The sequence below is a fragment of the Equus caballus genome, chromosome 27 (assembly GCF_041296265.1).
Source record: "Equus caballus isolate H_3958 breed thoroughbred chromosome 27, TB-T2T, whole genome shotgun sequence".
Taxonomy (NCBI): Eukaryota; Metazoa; Chordata; class Mammalia; order Perissodactyla; family Equidae; genus Equus; species Equus caballus.
In genome coordinates, this window is record NC_091710.1 from 21670340 (window position 1) to 21689546 (window position 19207).

The 19207-nt window shown below is 52.5% G+C and overlaps 1 protein-coding gene across 1 annotated transcript in view; it reads left to right on the forward strand.

The window, feature by feature from the left end:
• The first annotated feature begins 1371 nt into the window (after positions 1-1371).
• SFRP1 (secreted frizzled related protein 1) overlaps positions 1372-19207 on the forward strand; it is a 45839-nt gene continuing 28003 nt past the window's right edge. The window contains exons 1-2 of the mRNA XM_023630936.2: positions 1372-2227; positions 7330-7407. Of these exons, the coding sequence (XP_023486704.1) occupies positions 1684-2227; positions 7330-7407 (622 nt within the window). The 5' untranslated portion in view covers positions 1372-1683. The remainder of the gene's footprint in view (positions 2228-7329; positions 7408-19207) is intronic.

Genomic DNA, 19207 nt, shown 5'->3' on the forward strand with positions numbered 1-19207 from the left:
TCTGCAGAGTCCAAAGCAAGCTTTCCCAGAGCTTTACAAACAAGCTGGCCCCGCAAGGCAGCGCCTCCTAGGGTGTCCGCCTTGAGCTCTAAGATCTGTGGCCCATTTGCCACATGGGGCAGTACCACACTCTCCAGATACGGTTTTCACATCCTTGGCCTGCCTCCACCCACACTTCAAGACACTAGCAGTGTGGAAGCCCAGCGAACTATATGAACTGCTTGCTGTTGACTGCTGCCTCTGGAGTCAGCCATGGTCACACTCCTAGCTTTCTGGATCTTGACCCTCCCTCCCAGGGTTTGTTGGAAACATACACAGAATTCCAGGACCACTGAGGTGGAGGGGGGCAGGGAGACTTCTGTTCCTGCGGGCTGGATGAGAGGGCCAGGCTGTGTTTCTAATACTCTCCTGTGCCATCTGCCTTAATGGGGACCCTTGGTTTTTCACTTGAGGTTCCTGGGCCAGCTCTGAATGTAGCATGTGTGCCCCAGTGATGGACTTGATATTTACACAAACCACGCTGATGAGTGCACATGTGTTTTTAATGTCTTGGCTTTCTACACCACAAACATGTCAATGCATACATACGTGCACACACAGACGTTCTGTCGGGCTGCGACTTATGAGTAGGGTTTTTCCCTTTTTTTTCTCCTTTTTCAACTGTCCTCTCAAAGCTAACACTTTTGTGAGCAATATTTCCAGCCACACTGAGCAACATTTACCTACTGCCTCCGGGGCTGTTTGAAGGCCGTCATCCGGTTGGCCCACCTGGAAAGGTACTACGTTTTTAAACCAGCAAACGGCCCCAACTACACCTTCCCTTGTCTTTGAGGGAGCCGAGTCCGAAGGGCTGGGCGTTTAAAAGCAGCCCTCCGTCGCTTCAGCCTTCCTGAGTCCCGGTTTGTGGGCAACGGCCTTTGTACTGCAGCTACAGAGAACAAAACCGAGGGAGTGAGCTGCTCGTCTGGTGAGCTGCTGCGTGAAATTAGGAAAAAATATTTTAAAAAAGTTTTCATTATCTCACGGATTTCCAAATACTGCTAAGGTTCCTTTCTTTTCTGCGAGCCGACTCAAGTTAAACACAGCCTTCAACTTTGTCTTTATCCACCCCGCACTTCGATCTAGTCTCTTTCTTTTTCCCCCTATTTTCTTTCGTTTCCTCCTACTTTTTTCTTTTTTCTTCTCTTTCTTTCTTTTTTTGGTTCTGTTTTTTAAGGAGTGTTGACCTGTGTCTAGTTCTAGTAAACCGAACCCTCTTGCAAGTGAAGCGATTGGCTAATTGCGCCGGTGACTGACGTGCCGCCTGAGTGCGGCTCGCCGCGGCCGGGCGCTGATTGGCTGCGCGGGCGACTCCGAGGGCTTTGCAACAGGAGCGCCGGGCACTCGAGTCCTGCAGCCTCGGGAGCGGGAGCCGCGCGCAGCCCGCCCGCCCGCCGCGCGTCCGGGAGCCGGGCCGCCCTCGGGCCGCGCGCCCTCTCCCCGCGAGCTCCCGCCGCGCCGCGCGCCGCACGCCGAGGGACGCCCCCGCCGAGCTCCGGGCAGGAGCGCGCGGCCGCCGGAGCCGGGCACGGGTGGGGACGGCGCCTTTTGTCCCCGGAGGTTCCTGCAAGTTTGCGGCGGGACGCGCGTGGGGAGGCGGCCGGGGCAGCCCCGACGTCGCGGGAGCGAGGGCGCCGAGCCAGCATGGGCAGCGGGCGCGGCGCTGGGGGCCGCCGCGGGGCCGCCGGGGGCGTGCTGCTGGCGCTGGCCGCCGGGCTGCTGGCCGCGGGTTCGGCCAGCGAGTACGACTACGTGAGCTTCCAGTCGGACATCGGCTCGTACCAGAGCGGGCGCTTCTACACCAAGCCGCCGCAGTGCGTGGACATCCCGGTGGACCTGCGGCTGTGCCACAACGTGGGCTACAAGAAGATGGTGCTGCCCAACCTGCTGGAGCACGAGACCATGGCCGAGGTGAAGCAGCAGGCCAGCAGCTGGGTGCCCCTGCTCAACAAGAACTGCCACATCGGCACCCAGGTCTTCCTCTGCTCGCTCTTCGCGCCCGTCTGCCTCGACCGGCCCATCTACCCGTGCCGCTGGCTCTGCGAGGCCGTGCGCGACTCCTGCGAGCCCGTCATGCAGTTCTTCGGCTTCTACTGGCCCGAGATGCTCAAGTGTGACAAGTTCCCCGAGGGGGACGTCTGCATCGCCATGACCCCGCCCAATGCCACTGAAGCCTCTAAGCCCCAAGGTAAGGCGGCCCCCTCCCACGCCCGCGAACCCCCGACCCGGGCGGGCGGGGAGCCGGGCATTGGCCGGGCTGCCGCGGGCGCTGCGGGAAAGCGCCAGCCACTCCGACCCCCGCCCAGCGCTCCAGCCCGGAGTTCGGATGTGCTCCCTAGAGGCTGCTCTCAAGCTGTGCAGAATGATTTTTAAAAGCTTCTAGTACGAACGAGGTGTCACTCAGCGCCCCTCCCGACCCAGGCGCCCCGGCCGCGGCGGCTGCGCGTGGGCCCCAGGCAAACACGGTCTGGTTCCTGGGGGGCTTTTTCTGGGATCCAGTCCCGCTGTTTCCATCCCGGCAACAAGGCCTTACGCTCCAAAGAAAAGGAGAGCTCTTCTGTCCTCTGGGAGGGAACCGAGTCCCCATCGAAGGTTTTAACACCCGAGACGGGATGCCCCAGGAGGAAAACACCAAAACTCCTAACCTTAAGTGTAGAAAGCCCGAGAAAATGCTAAGGCCAGCTTTGTTTATTTCCATGGATTCGATGAGGATTTTTTGTTGTTGTTGTTGTTCACAACTCTTTCCTTAGCTAGCCGTTCAGCCAAGTAGCTCCAGGACGGCTGCAGAACTGGCTGAGAAAAAAGTTTAGGAACCGGAGATTTCTGTTCCTCTGCCCCTTGCAGGGAACAGCCCAGGAGGGCTGGGGGTGGAGAATGTCTTCCTTCTCAGTCTTGCATACCCCCTGCTTCTCTCATTTACACACATCCTTGGGTAATTAGAAAGGTAAAAATGTAATTAGCTCATTGTTCATCTCTCCTTGGGGAGTGGGGATCCACAGATTGGAGACTTTCCTAACAGCCTGAGGGACAGCTGAGGTTCCTCTCAGAATCCCCTCCCACTTAAAGGGCAATTCTTGAGTGGGAAGAAAAAAATCCCACAGACGCGAAACCCCCAAAAACCAAAACCGAAAAGAAAACAAGCCCGCAAAAACCCAGCGTGGTGGCCTGACTTTCATAGTAGGGAATTCAACCCTGGCTTCTTCGGAAGCAGAGTTGAGGCTCAAAGATGCAGAGATAGTCAGAGATGGGGAGCCATACCCAGGTGCGCTTAGCCCAGCGGCGCTGTCCCAGGGCTTTTAGGGTGGGGGGACCTGCTGCTCGCTGACTTAGCTTCTCTTGAGGTGACGCCAGGAAGAGAAATGTCCACATAAGGGCGTGCTCCCCCAGAGTGAGGGTAGGGGTGGTGAGGGTGGCGGGGGAAGGGGCACCCTGAGTTCTGAATGCTCTTGTTTATTCCAGGGAGGGAGGAGATCGGTCCCAAGTGAGCGCTGTTGGGTGGCCTGGGGCTGGCAGTGGGAGAGGCGGCAGCCTGCCTGCGGCAGCGGGGAGGTTGGGGGGCACTCTGCTCTCGGCTTCCTGGGGGTCTGCCCAGGGTTAACCGCGGGAAAGTGCAGCCCCTTGAGAGCGAGGGCTGAGCAGTGACCTACAGCTGACAAAGCACTTTGTGTTCTGTGCGCGTGGACCCTTCCCCTGCAGCCCGCAGGATTTTCCTTCTCTCCTTCCTCCACCGCCCGCCGAGGGGTTATGCCAGCCCTGCCCTGGGAGGCCGTGGCCAGCTCTGCTCCACCCCCACTTGTCTCTTCCTGAGACAGTCGGTGAACACAAAGTGGAGATCTTTAGGGGGGCATCTCCTGAAGGGAAGGTGGAGGGACAGGCTGGGCTGCCTACTTACGAAGGGGGAAGAGTCCTCTCAACCCAGCACCCCAAAAGGTTGGGATGGAGCAGTGCTGGGGTGGCAGAAACCAGGCAGTTGCTGCCTTCTGGAAGCCTTTTACTCCTTGGCTGCTGTTTGACTTGACTGCCATCTCCTCAGCCTGGGCCTCTGTGCCATCCTCCTCTCTCCCTCCCTCCAGGAGCGCTCAGGTAGTCAGTCAGCCTCCCGAGACCAGCTGCTTAACAAAGAAGAGCTCTGAGAGGACCAGGCAGGCGTGGGATGGGGAGCTGTCCTCCCCTCAGTATTTGTGGTGAGAGGCTCTCTCCTGAGACGTGACTTCCTCTGAGGCCACACGGCCATGAACTGTCAGCTGAGCACGGAGATGGGAGGGCTGTGTGTGTGTGTGTGTGTGTGTGTGTGTGTGTGTGTGTCTGTGTGTATGGAGGGGCAGGTGGAGACACACCAGACTGCCGGTCCTCGTAACCTTGTGGCTGGTGGCTCCAGAATAAGAACTGGTACTTTTGGACAGAATAAGCACACATGCACTACTTTTATTCTTTATTCTTTAAAATTAAAACTGAGTTTTCAGAGCAGTGCTGTATCTCTGAGTGATCTAGGCTGCGTTTTGTTCACATCCCTGGGCATGTACAGTTTTGGGGTATTGGGCAGGCCTTTGTGGCCACTTGTTATTAAAGATAAACTCTATAGTGAGAAATATGTCAGAAGACGCTTCCCGCCCCCCTCAAAAGCTGATGCCCAAGTTGCAGCAGCATCTGTTTTAGAACAAGCAATTGCTCTTTTTCCAGGAAAGTTATTTCTAAATCTTGCGCTCACATTAGACCTGTGCTCTCTGAGCCCGGTGAATGGTTGCTCTCCCTCCCTGCCAGGTTTTACTAGTTCAAGTTGTGTGAGCAAGCACACCCTTTCAGTTCAGTTTTCTTGTTGTTTAGGCATGTTGTGCATTCATTCAGCTTGGCTGTTTTAGTCACAGATTGCAGAGGCCATGGTGCCCTCATTTCCCCCTAGAGGCTTTGTAGGATCCATTCTCTGTGTTTTGAGGAGCTGGTCAGGGAAGACCTGTTGTGTGTGTGTGCGTGTGTGTGTGTGTGAGAGAGAGAGAGTATGTGTGTGCTTGTGTGTGTGAGTGTGTGCCTCTGTGCATGAGAGAGTGCTTGTATGTGTGTGTGAGTGAGACAGAGTATGCTTGTGAGTGTGAGAGAGAGGTGACCGGAGAATGTGCTGTATGCATGTGTGTGCCCTGATTTTTAAAAAGTCACTTAATCTTGACTCCAGTATTGGATTTTCTCCTCTACTCCCCGTTAAATATTAATGAAACGCAATACCTTTTAGTGTTTGGTTCCTTTGCTTGAAACGTTATTTTAGATACACCTTAAAACAGCGATCTAGTTCACTCAGCCGGATGACCGGGTGGATTTCTCCTGCTGAGGCAGCCTGCAGGGCCCCAGGGACAGTCCGGAGGGGGTGCAGATTAATATTGCATTACACATTCCTTCCTTCTCTGGATCAGACTGCTCCGGAGTCAGCTCTAAGGAAAGTGAGTTGGGGAAGGCCATGTTGAGAACACACAGGGCTCGCCCCAGTGAGCTGCTGCCACCCTGAGAGGTGCTGAGGCCTCTTGAGTGGACTGAGGAAAACGCCCTGCAGTGTATAGAGCCGTCGGAACTCAGAGTGTCCAGCGGAGATGATGTGAGTGTGTGGAGGGGGTGGAGACCTGGTGTTTACATTCCAACAGCCCTGGCCCTGCTACTTGTTTGGTCAAGATTATATTCATAGAACCTCGCAATGTGATGACTTCCACTTTTTTTAAATAACCCAAACAAGGAAAATCTCAAAGCACAGTTTACTCTCCCAATATAGGTAACATGGTCCTTCCCATATTGCAGAACTTCCTTTCCCTGTTTTTCTCCCCGTGGAAGCGAGACACTACTTGTGGAGCCCAGTCTCAAGTTCTGGGTGAAAAATACATTTCCAACATCTGGGCCAAAAGACAGTCACACAATCTTCTGCTTGGAGGGGGGCAATGGTTCTTGCTGCACTCAGACTCTGGATGGGTTTTGGCCCTGGGTACAGAGAAAAGGTGGGTGAGGAGTCTGTCCATAAAGACTAAGGTGTGTGGTCTCTCCTGGGCCACGCAGGGACCCTGCTTGGAAGTGAGCAGTGGTTGTGCATCATCTCCCCACTGTTGCTAGCCTGCTGGCCAGCTGTGGACCAGCCGTGTCCTGGGATTGGCCTGGGAGGGCTGCGCAGCTCCCTCCTTGTCATCCATCATGGAGGCTTTGCCCATTTCACTGAGCTGTGGAGAGGAGAGGGGAGGAAGAAGATGAAGAGCCTTATATCTGAGCAGAGGTCGCTCAGCACACCATCCTGCCTTGGGGTGACTTTCCTGTGCTTCTCAGCTCCAGGCTGTGCTGTGCCAGGAATGGAGTGTTCTTAGAACGTGCTAATGCTTTTCTGGATCGTAGATGAAACTCCAAGTTGTTTGATGGACGATGATGGTGATGATGACGATAGTGATGGTGGTGATAAGCCACCTCACCCTTCTGGGGATTCCACTGTACCACTTTCTCCCTGCCCTTCTCTGGCGGCTCTTTATCTCCCAGGGGTCCCTCCAGCATTGGCAGCATCTGGGCTTGGAGGAGGCCTCTGAAACCTCCTGCCCCTGCAGCTTAGCTGCCTCCCAGTGGCCCTCCTGCCAGCCACACACACACCTCCTCTTCAAAGCACTTCACAGTGTTATGAAAACGCCTCCAGAGGGTTGCTCCCTGTCCAGCTCTGTCCTCCCATTTGCCAGCTCTTGCTAGTGTGGCCCCCAGCCCCCACCCAGCTGCTCCTGCGTCCCGCCCCTGCAGGAATCTACTGCAACAGCCCTTGGGGAGTGGGGTGTCCAGGGCCTGAAGTTGGAGTTTAGGGGTCTGGCTGAGTTTCTTTTTTGGCTCCTAGAGATCCAGTCAGATTGACCTGTTATCCTCATGGGAGTTTGAGAATGGGAAGGGGGTAGGAATCAGGGCGGGGGAGGGAGAAAGAACAGGAAACAACTGTAGCGGATGTGTTTGGTTTACAAGTCAGCTTTTCCTGGGGACCCAGCACACCCCATCAAGCCACACTTCATGGGACCTGCCCCACCCAGCCCCAGATAGTGTTGGTTTAAATAGCTGTGCCATATTCAACAACTCTGGCCCCCAGATTTTCAAGAAACTGTATGTCTGTTGATGGCTTTAGGTCCTGGCCTCAAGGACTCTTCTTTTCAATTCTCGGGTTGTCCTTCAGAAATTCCAGTAGACTGTTAACTGCTTTCAGCCTGGTCCCGGGGTTGATCTCTTCCGCAGGGGTGGTTCCTCCCTGCCCCTCCACCCCCTCAACTCACAGCTCCTGTTTCTCTCCCTTTCTCGTCCTAGGCACAACGGTGTGTCCTCCATGTGACAACGAGTTGAAATCTGAAGCCATAATTGAACATCTGTGTGCGAGCGAGTTTGGTAAGAAAGCATCCCTGGCCGCCTCGGGGAGGTTTGGCCTCCCTAGTTCCTCTTGGTCCGTGTCCCTGATAAACAGAGAGCCTGTTGATGCGTCATTTTGGAGCTTTGTATTCTCTACCTGCGCCCCTGCCGAATGGCTGCTTTCTCAGGCAGATGGAAGGCTCACTGTTGTGGGAACTGGCCTGGTGTTACTAAGTCAGACTTTGTTTCTGCCCTGCTGTGTGGGGGATCACTGGATAGGTTTTGGGGGCCCTTCTCTAGGAGTGGAGGAGGCAGACTTGGGGGCGAGTGGAGAGGAGCTTGGGGAAAACACCACTCCTTGAACGCTCCAGGAGGTACAGCGGGCAGCCTGGGCTGGCCTTCTCTCTGCACTAGCTCTCTTTCCATCCACCCCTAGGTGTCAGCACCCCTCTACCCAGGACCTGAAATGGCTGATGGCGGGTGCCTTCCTAAGGGAGGGGGAGAGTCCAATGCTTAGGGCATTCAGAGGAGGGGCCCCTATCAGGTCCTTTCAGGCAAGGAAAGTTGACATCGCCACTGTCAGGGGATTTCTCTCCTTCTTCCCAAATTACTCCCAGCTAAGAGGGAATTCTGAATGAGCCTTTCCAGCCCATGGAAGGGCTGGATGTGGCCTGGGGAGCAGATCTCAGGTGGCCTTTCAGGGCAGGACCCTTGTAGTTGGCCCCACAGGAGACCCGGGCTCCAGATACCCTGGGAGTCTCTCCTCTGGGAAAAGTAAACCGCATCTCTGTGAAGGGCCGACTCCCTCGCCCCTGCCTTTGTTTCGTATGGAGGCCGAGGAGTGGCTCGGGCCAGGCCCACTTTGCCCAAGGACAGGTTCAGCCTGATGCTGAACAGGGCGTTTGTCATGATCCTGCGCTGTGTCCCTGAGGCTGGATTTCTTACAGAATTCTTATCAGGAAAAGCAGGACGGTAGGTAATCTGAGTCTTTATGTTCATTCAGGCTACCTACTCCGTGTTTTCATTAACCAGACATTAAATAACATACACAAAAGGGCCTTGTTCTGGCAAAGTGCCATGTCTGAATGAGCCGCACACATGTGCGCGCACACGCGGTTGAGGGAAATTGTACATGTGACAGATCTGTTCTCAGGGTACTTGTCGTGGTGACTGAAGGGGAAAGTTGGAGAATTCAGACCCTTTGCCACGGCGAGCTTCTTGAGGATGGATGTGTTTTGCTTGCCTTGTCTCTGCACTCAGTGTCTCTGCTTGCCTCCTCTGTTCTTGGTGGAGGACAGCAGGACCTCCAGGAAGATGTGGCCTACTCTGCATTTTGCTGCTTGTGTTTGAGGCACACCCTTTTTCTTGTTGCCGTTTTAAAGGAACTCAAATAACATGGTAGCAGGCACCTGCAGTGATGTGTGCACACACTGATACCCTCGCCTCTAACAGTGGGAACGTTTGCCTCCTGATGGCGCTCTTGCTTCCTCAGCAGGTGCTGAAACCCAGCTTGGCCTGGTGGGTCTCCTCCCGTACAGTCTGCGGGAGCACAGCCCCACATTGCCTTCACGCCTGGCTCTTCCTCCCCCATGGGCTTGGGACTCCTTCCCAGAGATGCATTAGAACAGAAAAAAGGGATGTAAATCACATCTCTCAGAAATCCTGACTAGAAGCCTTTTGCTGCATGGCTGGCGCAGGAGGAATCTGTTCAGATACGGCTCTGACCCTGAAAGTTCCTTATGAGGGATGACTGAGGGGCTGCTTCTAGATTTCATGGATCCTCTTCAGAGATTGTAGATCCCCACACTCATTTTTAGAAGTTGGCCCACTGACATTTCAGCAAATCCAGGAAATCATGTCAGAGTAAACTCTGAAAGGTAATAGCTTAGCAGATGTTTTATGCTCATATGATTTCTGTCAGGTTCGGCTCCTGAGGGAAGCGTGATGGGAATCCCTGAGCTGACTGTGAGGAGGTGACTGGCAGGGCAGCCTTCCTTTTGAGGTGACTGGCAGGGCAGCCTTCCTTTCAGGGAACTTGGATTCAGTGTATCGCATCATTTGTCGATTCACGGATCCATTCATTCAATGTTTCTGGAGTGCACAGTACTGTGCTAGATGCCGTATCCAAAAATACTTACCTAGGATAAATTAAAATTTAATTCCAAAAGTTTTTTAACCCTGACCAAACAGTCGTCAGTGATTTCCTAGAGAATCGTGGAGTCGTTTTCTAATTCACCGGCTGAAGAGGGGGCTGTAGGAGCTCAAGGCCGAAGTTAATGTTAAGGAGCTGTGAGAAGAGAATCCATGTCTCTGTGCTCAGAATCTTTGTTGGGAACTTACCAGCCTGAACCTGTCAGTGGGTCTCCTCTCCACTACCTCAGTCGCCCACCAAAATTCTGGCAACCGGGGGCTTTGTGGCAACTAGTTAAATAGAGACATTCCCTGGACGTGGGCTGAAGACACAAGGCTTGGGAAAGAATTCGAATCTGGAAGGTTGACCTTCTGGTGTAGGGCAAGGGCCTAGAGGGTGCTCAGGTAACTCACCTGGGGATGGACAGCCTTTCCCCACTGCATAGGCACCTGCGAAGTCAGCAAGCCGCCTGCTGCCTGCCTGTAGGAGGGAGCAATCTATCTTGTTTTAATAACCAATCAGGTCTTGGTGATTCTGAGTGATCAGCTGTTTGGGACTGTGTTTTTTCAGTCCTGAGATTATTTTCTTCTTGAGTTCATAGAACTTTTGAGTTCTCTTGGACACGATGGGTCATCTTATCCCATCCACTTATTTCATAAATAGGGCATCTGACTTTCCTAGCTGGCGTTTGTTTCCTCTCTGTCATACCGCCTCCTCACGTAGGAGAAGATGAGCAGTCACTGGGTTTTGCCACGGAGGCGTGGGTCTCCTCAGCATGGGTGTGCTGCGTGCCAGGCTTCTTTGATCTGGATGCGGGAGAGACTTTTTGGTTTTTTGTTTGTAATGTTCTTATAAGGCAATAAATAGGATTTTTTTCTCTCTCTCTGCGGGGGCTGAGCTTAGCTCTGCCCTTCTCAGCACCCTGGAGAATGCAGCCTTGTTGGGAAACTTGTTTCCTACTTTAGTTCATTTCAAGTGAGGGAGGCAGTCAGCCACACTGATGGGATTCAGTTAGGGAACAAAGAAATTCAGCAATGCAAGCTGACACATAACAGAGGAGAAAAAGAATGTTTTATTCCCTACTCCAGGGATCAAACTTTGCATTAAGTGGCCCTGACATCCCTGGTGGGAAGACATCAAGTTGTTGGAAGGCTCTCTGTGAGCCGCAGGAACAAGGGGTGCGTTCCTTCTGGGTCAGCATGCACACTTGCCCTCCTGCCAATGCATCCGTGGACTCCTGCAGCCTCCGTGGAGCTGGTCATACCCATTACCTCCTTCCCGGGCAGTGCATTTTTAACTGTCTGGCAGGTCTGCTTGGCCACTAGTCTCTCCACCCCTGCACTGTACCCCCTCAGTTCAGAGCACATTTTTTCCCCCAACAGGGAAAAACATCACTAGAAACACCTGTGTGCTGATGCTCAGGAATGCAGCTGAATCAGCCCGGATCAAGCACCAGATGTGGGAAAGCCAAAAGTTAGATGGTGCAAAGTCTCCGAATTCAACCTGGTGGCCAGCCTGCCTGCAGTGCTTCAATTAGGACGCGCTGCTCTGCTTTTTGTCCTCGTTCTGATTTTCCTGCTATCCAACAACCGGGGGCTGCTCTTTTCTCTTAAACAGGCCAATGTAGTAAATGTAAGCTGCCGCTCTGATGATCCTGCTGTCGACAGCTCAGTGCCACAGCCGTCTTTCCTGCAGGTTCGCTTATCCAGGGATGTGAGGATCTGATGTCTAATTGCTGAGGTTAGGACTCCGCCTCTGGCCACTGTCCCTCGCTTCTTCTCCAGTATCTGTAAACACCCTTAAGCTTTTCTGGAAATGTGTGTGATGATATACTTCTGCTAAGGCATTTCAGAGCTTCCTCTTGTAGGGGCTTCTCCAGTTTTTTGAGCTTGAGAGTTCAGGTGGCAACTTTTTTAGCCTGGTATTTTCTTGCTGTGGAAAAAGATTTCTTTGCCCCTAGAAATTTTCCTTGCCTTCTGGAAGGATTTTTTTTTCCTGTTTATATGTTTCCCCTAAAGAGTAAAACCATACTTTGCAACACTAAAATGAGTCAAATAGGAATGAAAAAAATTCAGCTCTCACTGTTAGCATTCGGGAATATTTCCTAGAAGAAATATTTTCAGAGGCTCCCGAACCTTCACTAGCCCTGTTCTCGTTCTGCTTCACTCTTCTTTCGAGGTGTCTTGGCTGTGCTGCTGTTGGGAGGCACAATGTTTTGCTCTGAAGTGCAGTTTGATCTCTTGCAAAAAGCAGGTTCAACCTTTCCAAACTAAACCTTGGGTTTCCTCCTGCCAGTGAGGGGTCTGGCTGCCAGCACCGTAGCCGCAGCATCTGTAGGCACTTGGGAGCAGAGTTTGTATCGTGTACCCTGTTTTACCTAATATACGAGGCTCATTAACTGTGAGATGCACTACTTGTTTTGTACCACTGACAAAGAAAACACACGTCATGTTAAAATGTGAAGATAATCTGTGTCTTAGAATGAACAAAACAAGGCCTGTTTGTACTTAAATAGTCTTTGGCACAGCGTCTTATATTTTTAGGCATAAAATAAAAGTTTGTCAGATAAGTCCATGAATGACAAGGGATGGCAGGGGTATGGCAATTGGACTTCCTTTTTAATAAAAGGAGAAAGCTCTTTTCCAAGTGGATATGCACAACTTGTTTATTAAGTTCAAGGAAAACTTCATGCCCTGTTTTGGGTGATTGTGTATGTGTATATGTAAAAAAAAAGCCCTAACATCCAGAAATCTAGTTCAGTCAAAGTAAAATTAAATAGACATGGGAGAAGGAACTGTTACCCCTGGTGGAATTGGCAGGCTGAAAACAAGTGGTTTTTATTGTCACTGAAGATATCTAAATACGTATTCCATCCACAGATCTGTAAATACTTGGAATGAGTTGTTATGGCATTTCATGTGTGGGAAAATGTGGGACTGGCGCTTTAATGCACTGAAAGAGTAACTCTGAGCGCACGGCCGGCCTCCCGTTCTGAGTGCTCATCCCGTGCGTGGGTTGGGCTGTGCAGTGCAGAGACCATGGCTGAAGCTGAACCTTCGAAGCTGTCCAGTTGGCCGGGTGAGTTGTGATGTCAGTTTCTGCTCCCCCACGGTCTCGGATTAGAGAGTTCCTGAGCGGGCCCCAAATCTGGGGTCCTGGCCAGAGGAATCAGGCCCTGGGCAGTTTGGGCCGAGATCACATGGGGAGCACTTTGCACTCTGAAGCCATGTTGAAGAACACAAGGAAAAGCTGGGAAAAGAGCCAGATTTCCCCCTCCGGTGCGGATGGTACACCCTATCTCCACCTGTAATTCTTTCGTGGCTGTAACTGTGGCAGGAAGATGCTTCGATAAGGCAGACGTCAACAAGAAACGCTGTTCTGTGCGTCTTTGAACCTATAAAAGCACGTTGAAGCCTGGGGAGGGGACAGAACCCAGGACCCACGGAGGGGCACAGCGTCCTCTGGGCCGAGTGCAGTCCTCCCCCTGTCGCTGTGTGCACGCCCTGCAGCAGTGGGCCAATCTCCTAACCTCCGCAGGCCTCAGTTTCCCTCTGTGAAATGGCACCTCGTACCCAGGTGTCGGTTCTGGGGAGGAGCAGACGAGGTGGCGTGTGAGGAGGCCGGCTCTGGGCCGCACACAGGCTGCCTCATTCCAGGTGCACTTCAAGGGCGAAGCAGCCCAGCTTTCTGTCCTGGGCAGGTGAGGCCTCCCTTCCTGGCGCTCACTGAAGGATCAAGGGGTGCAGCCAGGGACTCTCTGTCTTCTGCTCTCAGCATATTTATTGAAATCTTTCCTGAACCTTCTGTTTTTAGCCCTTGCTCCTCCTCCTGTCTTGCTAGAATAACTGCTTTTCTTTGTCCTAAGACAGATGTAGGTGTGGGCACGGCTGATTTAGGATTGTCTGACGCGTGACTTCTCCCTCTTTGTGGTTAAGTCCAGCTCTGACTAGGTTTTTCCTTGGGATGGTCAGTTGCTAACCGGTGTGGTCTGGGTGTCCTTTGAAGTCCTGTCCACCCTCGATTCTGTGAGTCTCTGGTTGTGATTTGCCCTGCCCCAGCCCTCCTGCCTAGGCGTCCTTATCATTTTTTAAAATTTACTGTGGTAACATATATATAACATCAGGGCCTGCCCCGTGTCTGAGTGGTTAAGTTCCTGCGCTCCGCTTTGGCGGCCCAGGGTTTCACTGGTTCGGATCCTGGGCGTGGACATGGCACTGCTCATCAGGCCATGCTGAGGCAGTGTCCCACATGCCACAACTAGAAGGACTCACAACTAAAAATACACAATTATGTACCAGGGGACTTTGGGGAGAAAAAGGAAAAATAAAATCTTTACAAAAATATGTACATAACATAAAAGTTACCATTTTAACCATTTTTAAGTGTACAGTTCTGTGGCATTAAGTACATTCACATTGTTGTGCAACCATCACCACCATCCATCTTTGGATATTTTTCATCATCCCAAAATGACGCTCTGTATCCAAAGACTAACTCCCCATTCCCGGCTCCCCAGCACCCAGAAACCACCGTTCTTTCCGTTCCTGAGTTTGACTGGTCTAGGTACTGCATATAAGTGGAATCATGCAGTATTTGTCCTTTTGTGTCTGGCTTATTTCACTTGGCGAAATGTGGTCCTTATCATTTGATGTATGTATAAACTATCATGGAGAAGGGAGCAAGAGCGGTTTGCCTTCAAGCCCACCTCTGTTCTCTGAGGCTTTCCTGGGGCAGGGCGGAGAAAGGCCAGTGAGGGACGAGGCGGGATCGGGGGTCCTTCACAGCCCACACAAGCAGCACATTTCTTTGGGTGTTGTGTTGCTCCTCAGTACCCATTTGTCGTTCTGAAGATATGCTGAGCTGAATGCGACCTCAAAGATCAGCCAGTCTAAGCTCTCATCGTACAGATGGAGGACAATAAGACTCAGATAAAGGAGTTAGTCATCTGGTTGCCCCAGGCCACTCTGCCTGGCATCCCTGACAGTCTTTGTTTCACCAGCACTTACCTGGGTAGCCAGTCCAGATTCCATACCCTCCCTCCTTCATGTCCTCTCATGCCCGTCCCATTCCCATCCTGCCAGGACTGGGAGAGCCAGCTCCCTGGGCAGGGGCCATCGGCTGCTCTTTCACTCCTCTCAGTTTGTGGGATACAGGAGGATTGCGGTCTGTGCCTGACACAGGGGCAGCGCTCAGCACTCGCTGATCTCTCTCTGTGGCGGGCCGGCAGTGGAGTGGAGTAGAAGGAACAGAGGCTTTGGGCCACACAGACTTGGATGAAATCCCAAGCCTATAAGCTGAGTGACCAGGAGGAAGTCTGTCAACCTCCCAGAGCCCAGCTCCTCACTTGCAAAATGTGGTTGATGATTTCTGTGTTACTGTGCTGTGGGGAGAATGGAACTAATCAAGTGTGTACGGTTCTTGGGCACGATGGCTCCTCAGTCCGCAGTGATTATCTCTTCTTATTTGAAAGAATTGTTTCAGCGTGGAGATTAGTCTAGGTGGGAGGATGCTAGCACTAATGAAATCAGCTTCTTTGGCAAAAAAATTTTAGGAAATGGAATGGCATGGCCTCGTTAATTCTCTGGTTAACAGAAGATTAACTGAAGAAGCCTTTCTACAAAAGCCCACTTAGACAAACTGTAAAAGCTCTATGCAGCTTCAAGGTGCTATGGTTAAAAAACCAAAACAAACCCAAACACAGCCCAGACCCGGCAAACTGAAAACCACCCTGTCTACACTGGCCGTGTTAGCGAGATGACACCCTTAAGTCCTTGTGAAACTGGAAGTCGTTGGATGGCTCTCACTGCGGAGCTCCCACTGGGGCTAGACCAGCTCCCTGACACGCCCACGGAAGCTTTCCTTTTGTGTTTTTGTGTGTTGTAGAAATTTTGTTTTTAATCCGAGTTTTTCTACTCACAGTTTTTTTGGGTCTGTTTGAGAGAGATGTTCGATCCTGCGTGGCATCCTGCCCTCTGCCCTCCCCTTTCCTCGAGCCCCGTCTCCAGGGCAGTTTTCACTCTCTTTTCCAACAGCTGCCTGGTGAGGTTTGTGACACGTGCTCCCTTTAACCAAAACACAGGCTATATGCAGAAGAATTGAGCATTTAAATATTGGTAAGTTTTGTCCAGTTTTGCAGAAATGAGCCAGAAGCTCCAATCTGTATTTTTTTTTTAAAGGAGAACAAATGGCCACAGAAATGTCAGGCCCCCGCCCTGCCTCAGCCTGCTCGCAGCAGCTAATTAAACATGCATTAGCTTTGGAAGGCTTCTCAAAGGCCTATAGATTGCGCTTGAAATCCTTGTTTAGTCTTTCAGGAACACTGTCACACAGATGATTTATCAAAGAAAGTTGTTTATCTGGCAGTAAAATAAACTCTGGGCCTGTTCAGACTAAAATTTCCCGTGAATTTCTACCAAGGTAAACACTGGTAACTGGCAGGTTGCAAATTCCGTGTGAAAGCCAGACATGTACAATAAATATTTGAGCTACGGCTTTGCTGTGTAAGAGGCTCAGCCTGTCACTGGCACTGTCACTCCTGCTGTGCCTGGGAGGACCTGGTCCTGCAGCCTGGCCGGCCGGGCCACCAGGAGCAGGGACCGGCAGGCCTGTGTGTGCTGGAGCCGCCCCTGCTGTGGGGGCCTCCCTGGGCTTGAGTGTCACTTAGGGCTGGCACCGGGGACTTCCTGGTTCAGAGGGGGTCAGCCTCGGGATGGCTTCCCTCAGCATCCCACAAACAGCCTGTGATGAGTTATGAGGGAAATGAACCATAAGCGGCCAGCTTCGGTTTCTTTGAAAACAGACACTTGTTGAACCAAAGTGGCAGGGGGCTGAGGTGTGTTGAGTGCTGTGGGAGCTGGGGCCAGGGCGTGGTGGCAGGGGTCAAATCACCTTGTGAATGCTGCTGAGCTTGAATTATCGTGGCAGAAAGTGCTGCTGATGCTTCCCCAGGGTCTCTGGCTCGGCTTGGTGGTGGTCGTGAGAGATCCACGGAGGAACGCTGCCGTGGGAAGTGCCCAGCACGTGTGCGAGGGAGTGAGGGAGGGAGGGAGCGAGTGAACAAATGAATGGTGATGATGGAAAGGAGGGGAAATAAAGCCTTCCAGGTCTTTCAGAGGAAGATACTGCTGTCATTGTTTATAGTGGCTTTTCAGGGAGCGGCTGCTGAATCATAAACTGCTTGTTCTCAGAAAGTCCCTGTCCCAGAGGCTGGAGCTTCAGGATCACCCTGGCCTTGGCCGGGTCCTTAGTGTGGGACTGTGTTTAAAGGTGTTCATGGATACATTCCATAACTTAGGCCCCACCCTGGCTCCCTCTCATGCTGACTTCCTTGGTGGGTCAAGGAGTGGAAGCAAGGACCCTGCAGAAGAGGTAACGTTTGTGTCATTTGTGAGGGCTTTTTGGGTTGGGGTCGAGGCTCCTGTGCGGTGCATGCATGCTCACGTTGAAGTCTCAGAGTAAATGGCATTGGTCTTTCAGGGTTGGAGGGGCTGTGGGTGCGTGAGGCCAGGCTGTTCTGACAGCTCCCTGGGGACTGATGTGCGGGGGAGGGGGGGGCGGGGGGGGGTGAATAGATGTTGACTGGCTTGCAGATTTTAGGGGAATAAAGGAGTGTTTCTTTAGGGCAAGAGTTAAGGGAAGTCATTTGCAAATTCTGAAAGGATGTCTGTGAGTTGTAAGGTGATGCCAAACTAGTGCTTTGGCAGTGGGGAAAAATTAGGAACCAGCTTCCTGCACTGTGTTCTCGCCCCTTCAGGCAGGATTTCAAGAGGGATTTTCTCTCCCTTGTCGTCTCTAGCCCTTCCATCAGCGTTCTCCCAGGGGTATTTCCTTTTGGGAGTACCTCTGATGTGTTCTCTTCTCTTTGTGAGCTTTTTGAAAATTAGTTCACACTGGTGTGTCTTCCACAAATCCATTCAGCTTCTGGAAATGGCTTTATGGCTGAAGGAAATCCCTACCTCCGTGTCTGTGGCGGCAGAGCTAGAAACGGGCCTGCGATAAGCACTGTAAACCCTTAGAAACAGCGGCCCCTGAAGAGTGAGTCCCTTGTGCAGCCCTGCACGTGGGCGCGACCCCCGCCCGCACGCATGGCTCCGGCCGGTCCGTGTGTCTGAGGCAGAGACGGCCGCATGCCCTCCAGGCTTCCTTTGATCTCAGCTCCGTACCAAGGACCCGGTTCCTGTCCCCAGCAAGTTTAAGCATCTGATGGATGTCTCTGCTCTCTGGTAAGCTCAGATGCTTTAGCGCATAGTTCTGACTCTAAGGCCTGAGGGAGCGAGGGGTCTTTTGTCGGAGTCGGAGAAATTCACGGAAGTTTCCTAGAGGAGATGAGTATTCTGTCAGGCTGCAGATGAATGGAGAAAGTAAGGACAGGCATTTCTGGGCTCAGGAGATGAGGGCTTGGAAAGGGAGTGAAGAGCCAAAGCAAATAGTAATTCTTCTTTTTTGTTTTTTTTTTTTGAGGAAGATTAGCCCTGAGCTAACTACTGCCAATCCTCCTCTTTTTGCTGAGGAAGAATGAGCTAACATCTGTGCCCATCTTCCTCTACTTTATGCGTGGGATGCCTGCCACAGCATGGCTTGCCAAGCAGTGCCATGTCCGCACCCAGGATCCAAACTGGCGAACCCCAGGCCACCAAAGTGGAACGTGTGCACTTAACCGCTGCACCACCAGGCCGACCCGCAAATAGTAATTCTTAAAGTGACAAAACTTAGTTCAGGTGAATTAATGCAGGTAAAGAATGTCATTTGTCCATTCTAGCAACTAACTCAGCAGCCTGAGTTAGGGCTAGACTGGGCCGGAAGCTTGCGGACTGAGGCAGAACTGAGATGTGAGGAAGGAGTTGGTGGTCCTGATTCACCACTGCTGGTGTACCTGCTGGGGGCGGTGCGGGGTCCCAGCGACGCGGGCCTGCCCCTTATGGGACAGCAGGTGGAGCGGCAGGAGTGTCACAGTGGTTACCCATTCAGTGTGGCCGTGGGCCCGAGACGCCATCCAGTGGGGCAGGCTGCAGGAGGAAGGAGGTCCGTCTGTGAGCATGGGTGTCTGCTCCAGATACGGCGCTCAGGAGCGGAGGGGCCAGACTGAGCTGATGTGGGCCACTTTGGGCCGCCTTGGACCCCCACGTACCTGCAGCCGCTTCCGCCCAGAGGGAGCAGGGCTCACTGGGAAGTCACGGTCTTTGTTCTGAGATCCGGATGCACAAGGGGCCTCAGACACCCACAGGTGTCAGATGCCGGCCAGCACTCCGCCTCTCGGCTTAAGGCTCCTTTCCTCTTAACATGCCTTCATTTAAAGACAAGTGTATGACGTGTCTGTGTATGCATGTGTCCGTCCACAGAAAGTGTGCTCTCTTGCACAGGTTTAATTCAGCAGACAGTTATTGGGCGTCTGTGGGGTACGTGGCCTGCTTATATTTTAGACGGCATATGCTGACTGTGGGATCGATATCTAGAGACACATCAGTTGTGCTGACACAGAGTTTGTGTCCTTTCTTCCCAGGGCGTGGGAAGAGGGGAGACCCCACAGTCAAAGCCAGTGGGAGCCGCCGCCTCCGGGTGCTCTGAGCCCCGAGCTGAGCCCTCGCTGAGGAAGGGAAAACCTCAGTTGGCCAGAGGCTGGCTCTTCCCGGTGCACATAGGCACAGGCAGGGGAGGTTTCGGTAGGGCCTGTTCTAGCCTGTTGCATGTTGCCTTTTAAATTGGATTCTG